This window comes from Protopterus annectens, chromosome 17.part0 (assembly GCF_019279795.1).
Source record: "Protopterus annectens isolate FY-2018-M chromosome 17.part0, PAN1.0, whole genome shotgun sequence".
In the NCBI taxonomy this organism is placed as follows: Eukaryota; Metazoa; Chordata; order Ceratodontiformes; family Protopteridae; genus Protopterus; species Protopterus annectens.
Window position 1 is genome coordinate 791320600 of NC_056751.1, and position 20063 is coordinate 791340662.

At 41.1% G+C, this 20063-nt stretch overlaps 1 protein-coding gene across 1 annotated transcript in view; it reads right to left on the minus strand.

Moving 5' to 3' along the window:
• PPOX (protoporphyrinogen oxidase) overlaps window positions 1–20063 on the minus strand; it is a 572299-nt gene that overhangs the window by 279309 nt on the left and 272927 nt on the right. Inside the window, exon 8 of the mRNA XM_044059458.1 lies at window positions 17548–17666. Within this exon, the coding sequence (XP_043915393.1) occupies window positions 17548–17666 (119 nt within the window). The remainder of the gene's footprint in view (window positions 1–17547; window positions 17667–20063) is intronic.

The window sequence follows — 20063 nt, forward strand, 5'->3', positions numbered from 1 at the left end:
TATTTGAGTACACTTGATCACGTGTGTTATCACCTCTTGTAGGGAAGTTTACATAATACTGGTAGTTTGGTAGCATAGTTTTCTGTTTGGCCTGATTGAAATTCGCAGCTAAAATGTTGACACACACTGGGTTCTTGTTTGCAGATGACAGACTAACTGGTACAGGCTGGCGAGTGCTTCATTAGTGTTTGCACTTCGAGGTATGTAAACTGCAGTTATAAAGACAGTTGAAAACTCCTTGGGCAAGTAGAAAGGATGCTAATTAACTGTAGGTATTCAATGTTAGCTGAGCAATAGCTAGTAACATCATGGTTTTCACACCAGATGTTGATGTATATACAGACTTCCCCACCATTAGTTTTGGCACCAAGAGCCTGTAACCTGTCTGCTCTGAATAAGGAAAATGTGTCTATTTCAACAGCTTGGTCACTGATATCTGAATTTAGCCAAGTCTCAGTGAATATAATAATACAGGCGTTCCTTGCCCTACTGTTTGGGTTAATGTCTAGCCTGATAAAGTCCATTTTGTTATCCAGAGATCTTACGTCACCCAGCAGCAAAGAAGGAATTGCAGGCCTGAGTAGAGTTTTTCTTAATCTGACTCTGATGCCAGCTCTGTTGCCCCATTTCCTAGGTCTGTTGCATCTCCTTCGCTTTCTCTGTTGATTTTTGTTGTTAATTTGAGAGACAAAGCAGCTACAGCAGTCTGGATGAATCTTCAGCAGTATTTCCAGTTCATTAAGTGATTCAGGCCTCACAGGGCCTGCAGACATCAGCCCTGCAAACCACTTGCATAGCAAGCCAGATTCCAGAAGATTCAGCAGAGCAAAATAACACCTTCCCACATTTGTAAAATTAGTAACATTTGTAAGTCCAAGTAAATATACTGCAGAAAAAGAGCTAGAATGAGTAGTGCTTTTGCGAGCCAGAGTAGCTGCAGCCATGCAGGGCACTTTTTTTTTTTTTTTTTGCATCTTTATTGTTAAAGGTCTAGGTTGTTTTCTCATAGCCAGGTTTGAAGCATGCAAATGATGTGCACTTTCAATTAACAATTCCTGTTGTGGAATACCAGCCCAGTTGCTTATCTGCGCTTTTATGAAGTTAATACTGTCTGTTTCTTCCAGCTTCTCAGGTACAGCAGAAAATCTCAAGTTTTCCCTATGTGCTCTGTCCTCTAATTCTATTATTTTTTTGAAACATCTCTTCTTGTGCAGTCTCATATTAAGCCAGCCTTTTCTTCATTTCGAACGGAGTTTTGCATTTTTATTACCTTATCTGAGTATCGTTTTAAAGCTTCTTCCATTTTTTCCAGACTTTCATTGTTTGAGTTGATAAACTCCATCAGTTTCATTTATTTTAAGCAGGTCTCTGTGCAGTTGCTTTATAATTTCCTCAAGGTTACTGGAAGTCATGTCTTGAGCTTGCACTGGTTTTTGCTGAACAGCTACAGTACTTTTCCCAGTCAGTGTTTTTTTCATCACCTTTTATAGCGGATTTTTCTTTAGGTTCTCTGTATTTCTTTTTTCCTGGCATCCAGGCAGTGCACTTATTAGCCAGCTACTGAAATTTATTCAGAAATCCAGATCCACTGGCTTTCTTTGCTAAGTTTCTGTTTTTACACTGGGAGAGCTAGACTTAAGCTGTTATTCAGTGTGCAGCCATCTTGGAAGTCTCCACATACTGCACTTTTATCCCTTCTGAAACTGCTCCCCAAGCAAATTCCAAGGCATCTGTGGTAACTAACTACTTTGGAACAGTGAGGGAGAAGGGAGACCCAGATTTAGTGATATTTGTTGTGTCCACCAAATGATTTCTCTTCTGACAGACCCCAGCACTGTGATTTGGAAATACAAAGGGTGTTCTTAGTGCTGGGACCAAAGAGACTTCAAATACCACTGTATCCTTCTCATGTGGAGTCTTGTCAGGGGTATCATAAGAATGACAGACGCTATGAGACCACAAATCCTGAGGTATTCTCTCTCACTGACCAAAGTTAGAGTGGAAAACCTTACAAATAGATCCAGATGCAGAGCTATTTTTCCTGTGGACGAAAAGCTCTTTCAACTGTGGTGTTTATTTGACATCCCAGGAACACAATCATGTGTGAAGGAGTCAAGAAAAGTCTTTTCAATGTTCTTTTGAAATCCTAGCTTGTATAAAAGAGACCTCTCACCCAAGACTGAGAGATTCTTGCCACTTTGAAAAAGACTGCAAATATAAGCAAGTCATCTAAATATTGAAAAAGATGAATACAATGTAGCCTGCAATGAGCTTTAACTTGAGCTAAACACTTTGTAAACCTCTTGGTGCAGTGGGTAGTCCAAAGGGTAAGGCAGAGAAATGACAATAAGACCCAGACATATAAAACATCTAGATGAATAGGGATGTGATGATAAGCATCTTTAAAGTCTAGTGTTACTTAGAAACTTGAAAGAGGAAGAAGAGGTAACAGGTTGTGTAATGACATCATTTTTCAATTAGGCACTACCACAAACAGGTGTAGGAAGGAAAGATCCAGAACTGGTTTACAAGCATTTTCTTTCTTTTCACTAGGAACATCCTTAATAAAAAAAAAAAAAATTCCCCACCTGGAAAGGAGGAACTGATTCTATCACCTTTTGGAACAGCATGTGATGAAGAACCACTGGAAGCAAAAAAAAGTCTGATCTGGAAGATTAGGAATGACCTCCTGGAAAGAAGGAATTTCCTCCCACTGCCATCTATAACCTTCAGAACCCATTTGTCTTAAACTATCTGTTGCCAAACAGAAAAATGGTGATTCAGATTTTCAGAAAAACAAAAGGGAGCCAGAGTGGGAGGGGGGGTCACAACGTCTCTTGAATAGTCATTCGTACTTGCTGGACTGTCCTTGGTTTTGGGAAGTTCAAGGATTTTTTTTTTAAACCCCTTTGCCATTTCTTCTTAAATGTCTGTTTACCTGTACTTTGTTGAGGCTGTTTGTTCTGCTTTTGCCAAAATCCGATGGGGAGTAACAGAATTCCTTAGGAAATTTGAAAAAGAAGGGCTGAAAAATCTTAAAAATTCCCTGGATCAGCTTACCCCTTTCATCACACTATTTGATCACCTCTGTAGCAGAGGGGCCAAAAACAATCTCTATTTAAAGGGGGATTTAAAATCTAATTTTAAAATAATCTGAGAGGTTCTGAGAATGCAGAAATGCAAACTTCCTCCTACCAGTACCAGTGGTCATAGCCCTGGAGGAAGTATCATCTGAGTCATACACTGCAAACAATGAGAAGTGACCTGTGCAATAGAATAAACTAAATTATTTAAAGCAGATTTTTTTCCTGAGAAGAAGAAACTGCAGATAAAACATTCTTTATAGTTTCACAATTAGTCAGAATAAACTTTTAACACACAAGCCTGACAATTCAAAATTCTGAAAATCAAATTTGCACAAGTACACAGTTTTTCCCATACTTATCAGAAAGAGTAGGACTGAAATTAACTAAGTGTTTTGCAGCAGTGGGATCAACTGAAGCTATAACTGCTGGGTCAGTTTTAGGAACAGTGTATAAAAACGTGAAAGAATGAGAAACTTTACAAATGTTATCTGCCTTTTTTGGTGCAGCTGGCTGACTTTCAGGAAGACTGCAAGCAGTAACACACACATCCTTTAAAGCAGACAGAACAGAGAGAATGGGTGTAGGTTCTGGAAATTTATTCTGTCACAACTCATAGTATTTTATGAGGGACTGAGAAACCTCAGTGTTCTCCTCCTGAAAATACTGGCACATTCTGGAAATAGTCTCAAAGAAAGAAACCCCCCACAGGGAGAATCAGAAACAGAGCTCTCCTCAGAGTCTGAATCAGAAATCTGGAGAGAAAACCGTGCACCTGTCCCTTCATCTTCCTGTTCAGATTCAGAATCTTGAATCTCTTCAGGAAAAGAGTGATCCCACTTTCTTTTACCAGAAATTACTTTACATGAAGGCTCAACAGCCTGAATTAAACCCCGAGCCATACCAAATGAACTATTCCTGTCTAAGGAAATTTGAGGAGAAGGAGACACATACTAAGTTTTGTGTTTCTTTTTTAGAGGAATAATGGGGCTAACTATGTTACTAATGACAACAGCAGCTTCCCCAGGTATGTTCACAGCATTCTGACAAAACAGGGAAGCCTTCCCTGTTCCTTTCCCAAGACCGACAACAGTTTCTCTCCCTTGCCCACTGAGTGGACCCCAACAGCCACAGAGGACATAGGTAACCCTGGTCCATAGTGGCTGTAGGTACTACACAACAGGGATCCAGTGTGAAAATTGATGGTGTGAGGTACAACAAATGGCCACAGTAAAGTCTCCCACCTGTGGCTGAGTTAAATTGCTAGCCTGCTGTGGTGGTAAAGGCTGTCTGGTTAACTTTTCATTTTTGAGTTGCTAGCCTACTGTGGTGGTAAAGGCTGTTTGCTTAACTTTTTCTTTTTGTAGCTGTAAAAAGAACTGACCTTGGGACCAGTAATTTGTTCCAGGGTCAAGCTGAAAATGGTGCCTCTTTACCAGGAAGACATGCAACAAATGCTGGTAAAAAAAACTACAAGTCTTTAAAAGTAATTTTCTTCCACAGAATAAAACACAGTAAAATCACTTTGAAGTACTTGGCCATCCCTACAAAAAGTAAAATAAACAATTTAAACACAGAAAAAAATGTTTTTCAGTTACTTTATACAACTTTTAAACTGACAAAAGAAAATAATTATCCCTTTTAAAGTACAATACAGTCTCATGAGAGTTCATTAATATACAAAGCTTTAAAATAACTTCACTGAAGAGTAATGTTATAAAACACGAACAATATTTAGAAAATTGAAGGTTTTTCCCCCAAAAGAAACTTATTTGCCCAGCAAAGGAAGAGCACTAAGCTGACCATTGATCATTGAAGGCCTGACAGAAGTGTACTCCCTGGCAGCAGTAAAGCTTGGTACCCAAACTTGTCTCTTAGTCAGCTCAGCTCAAGCTGCCTGACATTTTGGGCATTTGAAAGGTGCCCTGAAGCTTTGGAAGCTGGCCAGCTGTTACATGCTTGGCAGGATATAACCCATACAGCTAAGGATATTGCAACATGATGAACAAATAATGCAGGTGTGGTTATAGTGATTTAGACATCAAACATGGGAATTTCTTAATGAATACAAGTCAGGACAGAAATGTGAAAAATACAAATTGCAGAAAAGAACAAGCAAACACAGGGACTGTGTACACAGGGTGTTATGTGCCCCAAAGTGTGGAAGCATCACATAAATAAACAAATAAAATACAACAAAATAAATACAAAATCAAACAAATAAACTGGAACCCAAATGACTCATCAGACATCTTTATAGTTCATTAAAACTAAGCCTACTGTTATAATGGACCCTATAGAATTTTCTGTTTTGTACACATGGGCATACCTGTCAAATGTCCCCAGTTTTCAGCTACATCCTGTTTTGACTCAAATTTTAGCTCTGGAGACTTTTGGAAAAAAGGTGGTACTTTAAACTTAGTGTTGCTAAATGTCTCTGCTCTTTCTTGCATGAATTGGAAGGAGTACTATTTGTTATTTATGTTTATTCCTCTACTTGCATGTGTTGTTTCACTTTCCTTTGTAATCTCAAGAATTGAGCTGATGTACAAAATTACATTTAGGCTAGACGTGTAAATGACAATAAAGTTTACTTTGACTTAATCTTCTTCATTCGGCTTTTTCCGGTTAGGGGTCGCCACAGCGGATCACCTGTCCGCTCATGATTGGCAGTGGAGTTTTACAGTGTTGAGTTGCCAGCCGGCGTCCAACCTTCCACAGAAGGCACACACACACTCACACCTAGGGCCAATATAGAGTGTCCAATAAATAATAAAAATTAGAGTTATTGACTTCTTTTACTTCAGAAAATATATATTAATTCACAGTCTCTTATTCAGTCAATGTCTCAGGCTAATAGTACTAGCATTTTAAGTGTCCCGGATTATTCCTGGATTTGTCTCTGACTGGTTGACAGCTATGTTCCTGGGACTGAATCTAAGTATGTAAGAAGTGTCTTTTATGCACCTAAAGTGTAGATGCACAAACTTGTAGAGCATTCCTTAGTAACAATCGAAACAAGTGTTCTTAGCAGAGCTCTGGCTCCACGTACTACATCATTTCCCCTCTAAAGATAATCCTTACATCATTTCCTCCTTCTCCTTTGACATCTCCATTACATCTCTTCTTCCTTCTCCCAGCTCTAAAAAGGATCATCACTTAGGCCCTCAATTTTCATTACTGTTTTTCACTTCCTATATTTCTACCTATATCATTACACTACCAATGCACTCGACACAGTTCAGCCTCTTTGTACACCTAATAAAATAACTCTTTTCCTTCACACACAGCCACTATACCAACACAGACTTACTGCAGAGAATACACCAGTATAGCTTCTTACCTTTTACCCACCTCTACCAACACTTTTATCGCTGTCACTAACAGCCCCTTTGTCACCATGCTCACACACACACACAGCACAACTTTATACACTCCTTATATTCACACAACTTATAAGCTACGACAAGCCTATCTATTCTAACTATATACCCAACCCCACCTCTAACATTCCCAGTACTAACCCCACTTTATCTACTATTTCTACAGCCCATCATTTCCACAGAACTTCCATCCTAAAACAAAAGAAGCTATACTACACATCAGGAACAAAAACAAATATTGAATCAAAAAGATGTTTCCCAGTCACTATTTCACAACAGTTCTGTGGAGACATCCACTCTAACCCTGGACCAGTTCAAAACCCAACCCTAATTCCCACCCCTCCAGCCACTATCACCTTTGTACCACTAAACCAAAATCACAGAGCAAAGTGTTAAAATTCATCAATATTAACGTCAGGAGCATCAGACAGACTTCCACCAAACTATCTGAAAAATAGCTAATGATGGTCTTATCTACCCCTAATAAACAGATACATTCATGAATGTCAGGTCCCTAGTACATGGAAAAAGGCATAAACAGTGCCACTTCACAAAAGAGGCTCGTTTAATGACTATGTAAATTTCAAGCCAATCACTACACTCTCTCCCAAACTAAAAAGTCCTTGAAAAAAGCATACACATATACAATTACTTAACTATCTCAGCATAATCATCAACACAACGCATCTTTCAACTCAACCACAGTACCACCACAGCTTTACTACATTTTACAGACACCAACCATCAATAAAAACAGAAATTCCAGCAATCTAGTTTCCTCATAACTTCCTGACTTGTCGAAAGCATTCAACAGTCTCCAACCATCTACTACTACAAAAGCCGTACTCTCTGGACCCCTGTCTTACCACTCTCTCCTGGTTTAAAAGCTAATTATCAGACAAATACCAAGTTGTCAAGTGGAAATAATGGGTATTCCACCTTTCTATCTGTCACAGTTTGTGTACCACAGGGATCCATAGTGAGACCACTTTTATTTAAAGTATTCATAAATGATCCACACACAGCAGCCAAAACACACTACTCTGATTCAATATGCTAATGATTCTGCATTAATCTGCTCTTCCCCTACCCTACAAAAATTACAAGAACCGACCCACGAATCCTTCATGTCTACTGAAACTTGGCTGGACAACTCACTACTACTAGTGAACCGTCTCAAAAACTTGACTGCTCCTTTTCACTCCTAAATCACACTCACAAAGAAAAGACCAGTTTAATATCACCTCATCCAACAACAATAATATAGAGACTGTACTGCACAATAAACTTCTTGGAGTCACAATAGATGATTATATCAAATAAGATCCCATATCCAAGTAGAAAAAAGACACACCAAAGGCATGGCCTGTTGTATACAGCTAAACCTCTCCACACAATAAAACCAGAAAAACAACTGCAAAAAAGTACAGTTTTGTACCTACCATAAATGTAGATGTTCGAAGATCCACATTGCTGCAGTCCTTACACTTGGGTAGTCTGCTGTCCTCGGTCGGCCCGAATATCAAAGTATAAGGCTGACGTCGGTCAAGGCGCATTAGACTGACATCAGGACGTCAGGGTACAAATGCGCATGACCGACGTCATATCCTCAGTCTTTTCTTGCCCCAGATGTCAGAAGACCCTAAAAAGAAAGGCCAAAACCAAAAGACAGCAAACAACCAACCAACCATCCTTGCACTAATAATATGTACAATATATACAATATGCACAATATTTACAACCCAACCCACACAACCGCCTCTAACTACAGAGGGGAAGGAGGGAGGGTAAATTGGACTGCAGCAATGTGGATCTTCGAACATCTACATTTATGGTAGGTACAAAACTGTACTATGTTCTTCATCTCACATTGCTGCAGTCCTTACACTTGGGTAGAATCCCAAAGCAGAGGTAAGGGAGGATGGCAAAACTATAAAGAAGCAGGAGCTGCCAAAATGCCCTGTAAAATAGCAGTGGCAAAACCAGCCCTAGATTTAGAGTAAAGTGGAAGGTGATAATGATTAGAGAAAGTATGCACTGAACTCCAAGTAGCTGCCTCCAAAATATCTTTAGTTGCCACCCCCCTTAAAAAAGCTGTCGAAGTGGCAGTAGCCCTAGTGGAATGAGGCCTAATCCCAGCTGTAATCTCCTTACCATGATGGGAATAACAGAAAGCAATGCAAAACCCAATCCACTTAGAAATAGTTTGTTTTGACACAGGCTTGCCCTGAGAACTCAAAGCAAAAGAAACAAATAACTGCTGAGACTGCCTGAACCCTTTAGTTCTGCTCAAATAATATCGCAACTGCCTGTGTACATCTAAAGTGTGCAAAATCTTTTCCCCTTTATTTTGGGGATTTGCATAAAAAGTAGGCAAATGAATAGTTTGGTTTAAAGCCACACTAGAAACCACTTTAGGCATAAAGGAAGGATTAGTACGCAAAGATACCCTATCATTATGGAAAATTAAGAAAGGCTCAACCGCTATAAGGGCCTGCAATTCAGAAACCCTTCTTGCAGAGGTAATGCCCAACCAAAAAGCAGTCTTCCATGATAAATATTTCAACTCGGTAGTAGCTGCAGGCTCAAAAGGTTGTAGAGTGAGTTTCTCCAACACAAAATTGAGATCCCAAGCAGGAGTAGGAGCTCTACGTGGGGGTCTTATATTCTTTGCCCCTCTAAGAAATTGCTTGAACAAAGGATGAGAAAACAATGGTGGGTCACAGTCATAGTGAGCGAAATTGCTGCAGCATGAACCTTAATAGAAGAGAAGGACAAACCTTTGTCCAGTAACTCAGTAAGATATTGAAGAGCCACACTTAAATTAGGCTCAGAAACATCAAAATCCTTTGCTGCACTCCAAAATAAAAATCTCTTCCATTTATCTGCGTACACTTTCCTTGTACTAGGCCTTCTAGCTTCCAAAATAACATTCAAAACTTGCTGTGGAAGTTGAGACCCTCTATGGTTCAAAACAGAATATGCCAGGCTGTTAGGTGAAGAGAGTGAAGCTTGACATTGAGTAAATGACTGTTCTCCTGAGACAACAGGTGTGGAATCGAAGGCAAAGGCCATGGAGGCTCCTGTACCAGACTTCTCAGTAATGGGTACCAGTACTGTCGAGGCCAATCTGGAGCTATTAAAATCATCTTTGGCTTGTCCTGTCTGACCTTTAGGAGTATCTTTGGGAGGAGAGGCAGAGGTGGAAAGGCATACACATGAAGATTGCTCCAATTGAAAGAAAGAGCATCCACTTTCCAAGCTGTGGGATGAAACCTTTTTGTGCAAAACTTTGGCAGCTGGTGGTTTAGTGGAGAAGCGAACAGATCTATGTCTGGAGTTCCCCATGACACTGTCAATTTCTGAAATACATGAGGATCCAATTTCCACTCGTGGGGATCCATAATACGTCTGCTCAACACATCTGCTAAGGAGTTCTGTGCTCGGCAGAAACCTTGCCTGAAGATTTAGCTGTAAACTGAGAGCAGTCTCCCACAAAATCATTGCTTGCCTGCATAGAGGATAAGAATGTGTTTCCCCTTGCTTGTTGATGTACCACATGACAGTTGTGTTGTCTGTTAGAATCAACACCTGCCCTGGAAGAAGTAAATCCTTGAAAGCTATTAATGCAAACTGGACTGCTAACATCTCCTTCAAGTTGATATGTAGATGTTGTAGTCTGGCAGGCCACGTGTCTTGTATCCACTTTCCATTTAGATGAGCTCCCCAAGCTTTGTCTGAGGCATCTGTCGTTAGAATCTGACTCGCCTCTGGCCGGGTCACAGAGAGTCCCTTGTTTAGGTGACATTCCTGAGCCCACCACAAAAATTCCTTTTGAATGCAAGGTATTATCTGAATGACAGTGTCCAGATCCTGGCAGTGCTGTGTCCATACATTTTTGAGATACCATTGTAGCTTCCTCATATGCAGTTTGGCATTGGGAAGCACCAGAATACAAGATGCCATGAACCCCAAGGCTTGAAGGACTGTCCTTGCAGTCAGCCTGGACTGATGAGACAATTGATGAAAGTAAAGGGAAAGATTCTTTTGTTTGTCCGGGGTCAAAAGGCCATCTGGGATGCTGTATTCAGTCTTACACCCAGAAAGCACATGTCCTGAGAGGGTACTAGACTGGACTTTATTTCGTTCACAGAATACCCCAGGCATCTTAGCACTGCTATCACATATTGCAAATGATGAAGAAGCTCGTCCCTTCCTTGAGCCAGAATCAGGCAATCGTCCAAATAAGGATAGATCTGTATTCCTTTTAGCCTGAAGAAAGCTATCACTGGAGCCAGAACTTTCGTGAACACTCTGGGCGCAGTAGATAAGCCAAAGGGCAATGCAGAGAACTGATAATGAGAAGTCCCAGCCCGAAAACGCAGATACTTCCTGCAACTCAGTCTGATAGGAACATGAAGGTAAGCCTCCTTGAGATCCAAAGTTACCATGCAATGATCTGTGCCCAGCAGAGGTAAAAGCTGTTGTAACGTCAACATTTTGAACTTGGGAATGTCCAGATAAGTGTTGAGGATAGATAAATCCAAAATTGGTCTCCACGTGTTCCCTTTCTTTGGTACTAGGAACAGGCGAGAATAAAATCCTAGGCCCACTTCTGGCATAGGGACCGGCTGTATGGCCCCTATTTGAAGTAGCAGAGAAATTTGTTTGTGAGCCTCTATTCTTTGCTGAGGAGGAACGTCTGGCATGCCTTTGAAAGGAGGCAAGGTATGGAAATAAAACCTGTAACCTTGGTGTATGATATCCAATACCCATCTGTCTTGGGTAATTAAACTCCAATTTTCCTTGAAAAGTGCCAACCTTCCTCCCAAAGGTGCTGCCAGACGAGAAGGCTCTGGCAGCTGAAAAGGTAGGTCATTGGGTCTGTTTACGAAAGGACTGACCCCTGCCCTCACCCGAAGACTGTGCAGGTGAACTACCTGTTCTAGGCCTGAAAGAGCCCTGAGCTCTGCCCCTACCACGTCTAGATCTACCCCTAGACTGGGAATCATAAGAAGGATACGCCCACCCCTTGGTAGGCCAATTCCTACTAAACTCCGGAGGCTGAACCAGCAAAAAATCTTTAACAGTCTGCATAGACTTAGCCTTGTCTTCCATTTTCTTTAAGACTGCCTCAACAGGTGAACCAAACAACACATCAGACTGTAAAGGAGCATCTAAAATCCTTGTCTTAACATGGTCAGATAAATTCTGATCCCTCAGCCAGGCGTGCCTGCGAAGAACTGACCCAGTGGCAGCCACCCTAGACGAGGCCTGCACAGCATCAAAACCACATTGCAAAGAATGCTTACCCACCTGTTCAGAAACCTGTACCAAATCTTGTAACTCTTTACACTCAATACCTTCCGCCAGAGCATCTACCTTAGACTTCAATTGAGAAAGTAGATAGTTTTGGTATTTCAACATGTGAAACTGGCAATTCAAAGCCCTCATAGCTAGGGTGGAAGAAGTATAGACTTTCTTTCCCCATCTATCCAAAGCCCTGGCCTCTTTATCTGGAGGAACCGGATTTTTAACAACAGAAGCCTTAACACCCTTAGGCCCCTGACTAACAGTTTCTGGGTCCGCCCTAGGACTCTTAAAAGATATTTATGAGCTTCAGGCACCCTGTAATACCTATCCGGTTTAACAGGAGCAGGAGGCAAAGAATCAGGATTAAGAGAAGCCTCTGCAAACACATCTTCCACAACATCCAGAACAGGAGGTATAGCCAAAGGCCTATGCTGGGGTAAAACAAAAATTCCCTAAGCCTTTTCCTGGAATCAGAGAAGTCCTGACCTTCCCACTTAAAATGCTCCCTCATGGAATGAAGAGTCTCTGAAAAGAAAAATCCTCAGGAGGAGAAGCAGAAGGAGTAGAATCATCCACATCAGAATCAGAATAAGCAGAATACTCCTGGAAGTCTTCAGCCCAAGACTCTGAAACATCCGAAGCCTGCTCAAAACTCCCCAACTCAGGTTCCACCCTAGGTCTCTTATCAGGACGGGGCAAAGAACCTCTAATCAAAGTAATCAAATCTTCTGCCATTTTAAGCATATGCTTCTTGGGCACAGATCCTGAAGAACTAGGAGTGACACCAACTGAAGCTAAACCTGGCCTGCCCCTGGGAGAAGCCTTGGAAACAGAAGGAGAGGGCCTAACCACCCTAGGAAGGGAGGGGAGTACAGTAACCTGAGAAGCCCCTTCAGCCTGACCTGCCTCCTGAGAGGCCACATCCTGCAATAACAGAGTCTCCCCCTGGGACTCCAGAGAAACCTCCGGCGGAACCCCCGGCTCCACCGACACCTCTAAAGAACCGGCGTCCGGTACGGACGGCTCTTCTTGCCTGGGCTTAGCTGCTTTGTCCTTGCGCTTCTTGAAGAAGGACGCCGGAGCATCCAACGGCATATTATAATTGCACCGCTTCCCGAAGACTAACCTGGCACAATCTAACCTTCTCTTAATAGTGCGCTTATTGAACCTAGCACAAAAGCGACACCCAACAACGTCGTGCTCAGGCCCTAAACAAGGAATACACAAAGTATGATAATCTCTATGCGGTATCTGTTTCCCACAAGAAATACAGTTATTCACTTTTTCTGACATCCGGTAAACCACTGAGGCAAGAAAAAACTAAAATATTCCCAACGGGTACTTAGCCAACTTTGACTCGGTCTGAAACTCCGATTGAAAAATTTCAGAACGCCGAACGGCACTTGCAACGCTGCTTCTGCATCGGACCATGCGGCAAAAAAGACTGAGGATATGACGTCGGTCATGCGCATTTGTACCCTGACGTCCTGATGTCAGTCTAATGCGCCTTGACCGACGTCAGCCTTATACTTTGATATTCGGGCCGACCGAGGACAGCGGACTACCCAAGTGTAAGGACTGCAGCAATGTGAGATGAAGAACATCCTACTTTCGCCTCACATTAATATATGCCTCTCAAATCTTCACAAACCTGCCATCACTCCAGAGAACAAAATTTGAAATGTTTTTTTGTTTCCCACCACATCATCCTAACAGCACTACTACCCAATCCCACATGTCCATGATGAGATTACCAGCAACTGATAACTGCTGTAAATGTACTTTGTATCCTGCTAAAACCAATCGTTTAACCTAAGGGTGTCCTGGGGTCTTGGCTATCTACATTTCATTCAGGAGGGGGGTTATTATTATGCTCTACCCACTCCCTCCCACTTTGTTCAGTGACCTCATCTGAAGGTTACTCCCCTCACTGGACCATGTTGCCTCTTAGGGAACATCATCAGCAAATGTCCTCCCTCCCGGAATGGACCCGCCCATCCCTCTCTACCTGCTCCTCAGACGCCTAAAATGTTACTTGAAGCCAGGTCACCTGTGAAGTAGTTGAGGCTTTACCCCTTTACTACACAGAGGCAGCAAAACATGAACAATGCTATAACAAATTCATGTAATTTGCCATAAAAAACGTTTCTTACTGTACCCACTGCCAAACAGTCAGACTACTAAACTGGAATGAACTATTCCAAACTCTTCACCAATTCCAGCTTCTAGCAATCCTCAATTTAATATACCACCTAAACAAGTGTACAAGCTCTTAAATCTATGATCCACCACTATAATCAAAGTAGAAATCTATGCTCTTAAGACAAATCTCTGCTCACAATAAATACATATCTAAATACAGCAGGAGATGCATTCTACTCCACCTATGCCTCCAAAATGTGGAACTCTAGCCTTCTCCCCCACCAACTAAACAACTACAAACTTTTAAAGCAGATCTTAAACAACACCCAAGACAATTGTGGATTTGCCAGTGTTCATCCTCTGGATAAAATGAACACATACTCTCATACAACATGAAAAGCTACAATGTAATTGCATATATTTTTTTGCACATGTATAAAGATGTGAACGTTATACTCAAGGACTTACATATTATGTTTTGCTCATGCATGTAGCCTGTATACTCTTACTGTATTATCACTACTGCTATTTGCCCCATTTTCTGATCAGAAATAAAAGTATATTACAAGCCTCTAGGAGACTGCATTCACTATCTCTCTGATCATATAAATTAACCTCTTCCTATCTTTCTTCCACCTGCCTACCCTGATCTGACTACTTTTTATTCTGCTTCTGTCAGCATGCCAACTCTGATTTTCTCTCTACACATTATGCATGTATAAATTTGTGTTTTGTCAGCCACTCTGTATATAATGTAATTTATCTATTACCTTTATACTTTCAAGCCAGATATGATACTCACTTTATACAATACATGTGTCTATACTGCATTTTGTCATTCACTCTGTATATAATATATCCATTGTGAGACAGAAATAGGTTCAATGGGATGACTGCTCTACCCTGGTTAACAAATCCAAAATAAATAAATAAAATAAAAATAATGCTGGTAATATGTCTATAAAGGACATATACAGACCACGTTCCCTTCTATTTTTATCTGGTTGTTTCAGAAAAATTGTTGAGAATGCTTACTCTCAACTATTATTTCCTTTTAATATAGGACATCCGAGGAACTGTTCCATTATGTCATACCGTGCCTTCTTGAAAACCAAAAATTGCAGTTCTGATTGCCTCAGTTATATGTACATCGAAGATGAACCAGCATATTTGGCAATCAGTTGTTTGCAAACTGCCACCCACTTGCAAAGATAAGTTCCTCCTCTCCTCACCATTTCACATCACCAAATCATAACTGTTGTTTCTTGAGTATCTTCCAATACTGTATGATGACTATGCATTGTACCACATCAATAATTATTCTGTTCTTTGCTATGGATTTAATCAAAGTACTCCAGTCAAAATCTGAGATAAAAACTCCCCCACTATACCTCAACACTGTCTGCTACATTCAGGATACAAGAGCCTGGTAGTTACTACAGAGGTTTAAGCCTATGAGCTGTTAATGAGTTGTTTGTTATAGTCCAGGGTTTGATTCCCACACCATTCATTTACCTACTGTGTGACTCTAAGCAAGTAATTTAACTGGATGGTATTCTGGGGCAGTTGGGAAATTAGACTAGGCATGTCAATGGTTGACTGTATGCATAACAACTCCCCATGGACTGTTTGTGATTTTCTCATCTTTTTCGCCTCCATGAGCAGATGTTCTGTATACAGCCCCGGTTGCTGCCATTTCACCAACAGTATGACCTACAGTACAGTATATCTTATCCTTCAAGTTCATTTATTTGTTCTGTTGCATTGTTCCCCTCTCTCATACAGAGTATACATATCCTCCTGTTTTATCCAGCATGTCCCTTGTGTTTGCATAAAATACAAAATTCAACAATTCCATACAGGTTAGCATTTCAATCATACATGTGAAGTAAGTAACGAGGTATAAGTCAGAGTAGCCCTCTGACAGAAAACCCTTTTTTATTATTCCTAACACACAGTGTAATGTATATTGCCACAGTCAGTGCAAACAGAATACAAGCCTGACTACTTTTTTGCTCCACCATCACCCCACCCCGAGACTATCACGTAAGCACTGGATCTCCCAGTTACCAATAACTTTGCATTAGTTGTTCACTGACCATTCATTAAACTTGACATTGTGAAGGACACTGTCCCTGTCTAGGCCAGGGACAGGTAGCTCCTCTTAATGCAGCTGTGTACGTTGTTTGTCACAAGATCCTCACCAGGTCCTTAAGCCACTCTTTCACTGCTAACAGCCCTTTCCTACCCATATAATTTCCCCCTACACCCCCTAAATGGACAGTGGCATTCAGATTCCTACCTCATGCAGCTGTTCATATGATACTGAAGACAAAATTCCTTCTCATTTCAACCATGACCATGTAGGCACCATACTTCTGTGTCCCCTTGCCTAGAGCTGCCCTCCTGAGACTGAACTCTGCCAAAAGAAACAGATCGGTTGTTATATGGGGTCTCATAAAACCCTTGTGTGGCTCTCCACTACATAGGATCTCAGCATCTTCCTTGGTCCCCATCACGGTTAGGATGGCGTAAGGTAGCCATGGTCAAAAGCAGTGTGTGGGCCATTTCCCTGCAAAGTGTCGTAACAGAACAACTTTAGTGCGTGCCTGAGTGCGTGTGTGTGTGTGTGTAAGAATTAAGAGCAAATAACAATGAAAACATGAAGGCATATAACAGGATGAGAAGTCTGAGGGAGTAGGAATGACAAAAGTGCTGAGGATGCCTGAAAAAGACAACATTTTTTTCAGCAAGCTAAGATGACCCAAAAGAAGAAAACAAACAGGTAATTGAGGAAAATATGAAAGATGTTTTTCAGATACACTTGGAAACACTGTAGGAATAGGCAGGACACAAAATAACTGAGAAAGGTATGGACTGCTTAGAGAATGTAACAGACCAGGCAGAATATTAAATAAGTCCATCATCTTTATGAGTCCATTGTCTCCATATTTAAAGATAAAGAATTATGCAAACAACCAGAATGGAAATATAAAACAGATACAGATAGTTACCAAAAGGAAGACAGGATAGTAACTAGAAATGGAAGAGAGAAACTTTGGTAAGATAAGGCTCAAGGTACACAAGCTTCAACTCCCACAGTGAAAAACAACGTGATTAGCAAATCATTGTGGTAGAACTATACAGTTTCTACTTAGGAAATCACAGGGGTACCACAGGACTGGATGACAGCAATATAATGGTAGTTACCATGCATAAAAATGGCTATAGTGAAAAGTCAATCAGCAGTGCGGTTTTTACTCTCACTTCTGTTTCACAACAGATAAAGAAAACAATTCTGCATTGCAGGCTGCTGAATCTTTCATCTGCAGGTAGGCAACAGCACATCTTCATGCAGTGGAAATACTGTCAGTCAATGCTGATTCAGCTTTGTGACTTTTTAACCACTTGGGTGGACAAAGAGAGTACTATAGACATCATATACATATGACACTTGCACCTCTGGAACTTGAAAAAGTAAGGGTATGAGGGATGGAATATTTCTTCCTCTTTTAAGTTAAATGTTCAACAGTGGTTAGATTAAGCAGATACAAACACTTCCTTCTGTTCAGTTCTTGCTGCAGTACTTTTTTATAATGCACAACCATTTACTCAAGTCAACATACCGGTGATGCTATAACAGACCCTTCATATTCCAGGTTTACCACTGCTACGGTCACATAATGGAGCTGGTTGAGCTGTTCAGCAAGGGGTTTCGCAGAAGGACGTAACAGTGAACTCAGAGCTAAAGAAAAAAAAACAAAAGAGAGAATTTCAGTTCAACGTGTTCTTCACATTTTAACTTCTTGTTAAAAAAAGCCAGTTTAACACATTCTCTGCATTTTAACCTAATTAAAAAAAGCCCCTATCCCAACAACTACACATACCAAATGAACAAATTTTTCCTCTGTCTTACAGGAAAACAAATTAGGAGGGTAACAGTTTCTTAAAATGAAAGTAAAGTTTACCTTATTAGAAGCTAAAAAAGCAACCAGCTACAGTGGCAAAATAAAGTCATGGCTATGGCCCAGGTGGCTTGAATTTGACTATCTGATAAGGAGCATGACAGAGCTGGAAGGGAGGACAGGTATGTCCATTCTTGAGGGAGGTGACAGAGACTGCCATATGCAGCTACAAGCTTTTGAAAGAAGGGACAGAATCTGTGGCCAGGAAGCAGGCATGTAGTGCACAAAGTCACCACAGGACAGTAGCCTTCACTGAACATGTACATAGCATTGTGTATGTGTACAGGGAAAGGCATAGCCACCCCCTGCGGATGCAGGTTGTGCATCCTCACTGCCTTTGGGAAGGGTTAGGATATTCTTCCAAAAGCCGTAAGGATGGGGTTGGTGGGAGAAAAGCTGAGGAAGAATGAAAATGGACAACACCGATGAAACGTTATGGTAAGTATGTAACTTCTTTACCTGATGTCAATCTTAATTCTGTCCTCAACTGATGGAACAGTGTCCCCAGCTACCTAATTTCCAGGAGCGGACTTAAGAAAGGCTATTCCTGAGCACCACAGAACCAAAAGATGCTCTTCCTCTGGAGACCAGATCTAATTTGTAATGAGTAATAAAGGTATGGGGAGTAGCCCAAGTAACTGCTGCACAAATATCATCCATGGACACACTGGAATAAAAAACTGAGGAAGTTGCCATGGATCTGGTAGAATGGACACGAATACGTTTTGTCAGAGCAATGCCCAATTTGTTATACATAAAGGAAATGTAATTTGTTATCCATCTAGATACAGTAACTTTGGCAACTCGTTTACCCAATGTTGGTTCTGCATATGTAATGAATTGGTCAGAATTTCTGATGGTTTTAGTCCTATGTAAGTAAAAACCCAACTGTCTATGAACATCTAATAAATGTAATACATATTCTCCTTCGTTAGAACATTTCAAAAGGAATACTGGCAAATTAATAGATTGATTTATATTGAATTCTGACACCAACTTTGGATGAAATGATGGGTTGGTACAAAAGGTAACTCTGTCTTTATAGAAAACCAAGTATGGAAGTTTTGAACACAATGCTTAGATCTCGGAAATTCTTCTGGCAGAGGTAATGGCTACTAAGAAAATTGTTTTCCATGAAAGATATTTGAGTCTGCATGCAGCTGAGGGTTCAAAAGGAGACTGTGAGAGAGACTCCAGCACAAGGTTTAGGTCCCAAGGGGGAGTAGGATCATTAAAGGGGGGCCTTAAGAGTAGAGTGCCTTTCAAAAATGCTTTGCTCAGCTTGTGGGATGGTACAGAAGAACCATTTATTCCAACATGAAATCACTGCTAATTGTACTTTAACAGTAGAAGAACTGGCTCCTTCTTCAAAAGATGTGCTAGGAATTCCAAGATATTATGAATGGGGGCTGTGAAAGGTTCAATATTATGCTTTTGAGTCCAAAAAACAAATCACTTCCATTTGCTGGAGTATAGTTTCCTAGGGGAAGGTTTATGGGAGGACAAAACATATGATGGACAGAAGAGGGCATAGGTTGTCTGGCTCTTAATAGAACTGAAGAAACCAGGCAGCCAGCCTGAGGTTTACTATGTCTGGATGTATCATGCCTGTTGGGTGAGTCAAGCAGTCCGGAGGTGGATCCAGAAACCAAGGTGGTTGAATCAGGTGAGGCCAAAGGAAGAGAAACCAAATTTGTCGAGTCCAATAAGGGGCAATGAGGATGACTTTGCTCTTCAATCTTGTAGCATTCTGAATAAATTTGGGAATTAATGGAGTAGGAGGATACACACAAAGGAGACCGGGGGATCATCTTGAAGTACAGTTTCACTTGGGGATTCCCCTTGTGGGGGGGATTACGGCAAAGTAGCTGCTGCATTTGCTGTTCAGAGTGGAAGTGAACAGATCGCAGCAAGGCTAGGCCCATTGACAAAAGATCGTATTCTCAATCTTTTTGTTGAGGGACAATTCGTGAGGTAGAAGAATGCACCTGCTCAATTTGTCTGCTATCACAATGGATTTACAAGAAAGTGGTTGGAAGAGATTGCCCACTGCCATACTCTGAGAGCTTCTTGACACAATGGGTAGGATTTGGTTCCTCCCTGTTTGTTGATGTACCAGATGACTGACATGTCTGACTGTACTGCAACTGTCCCCAAAGGGAGAGCATTCTGAAATG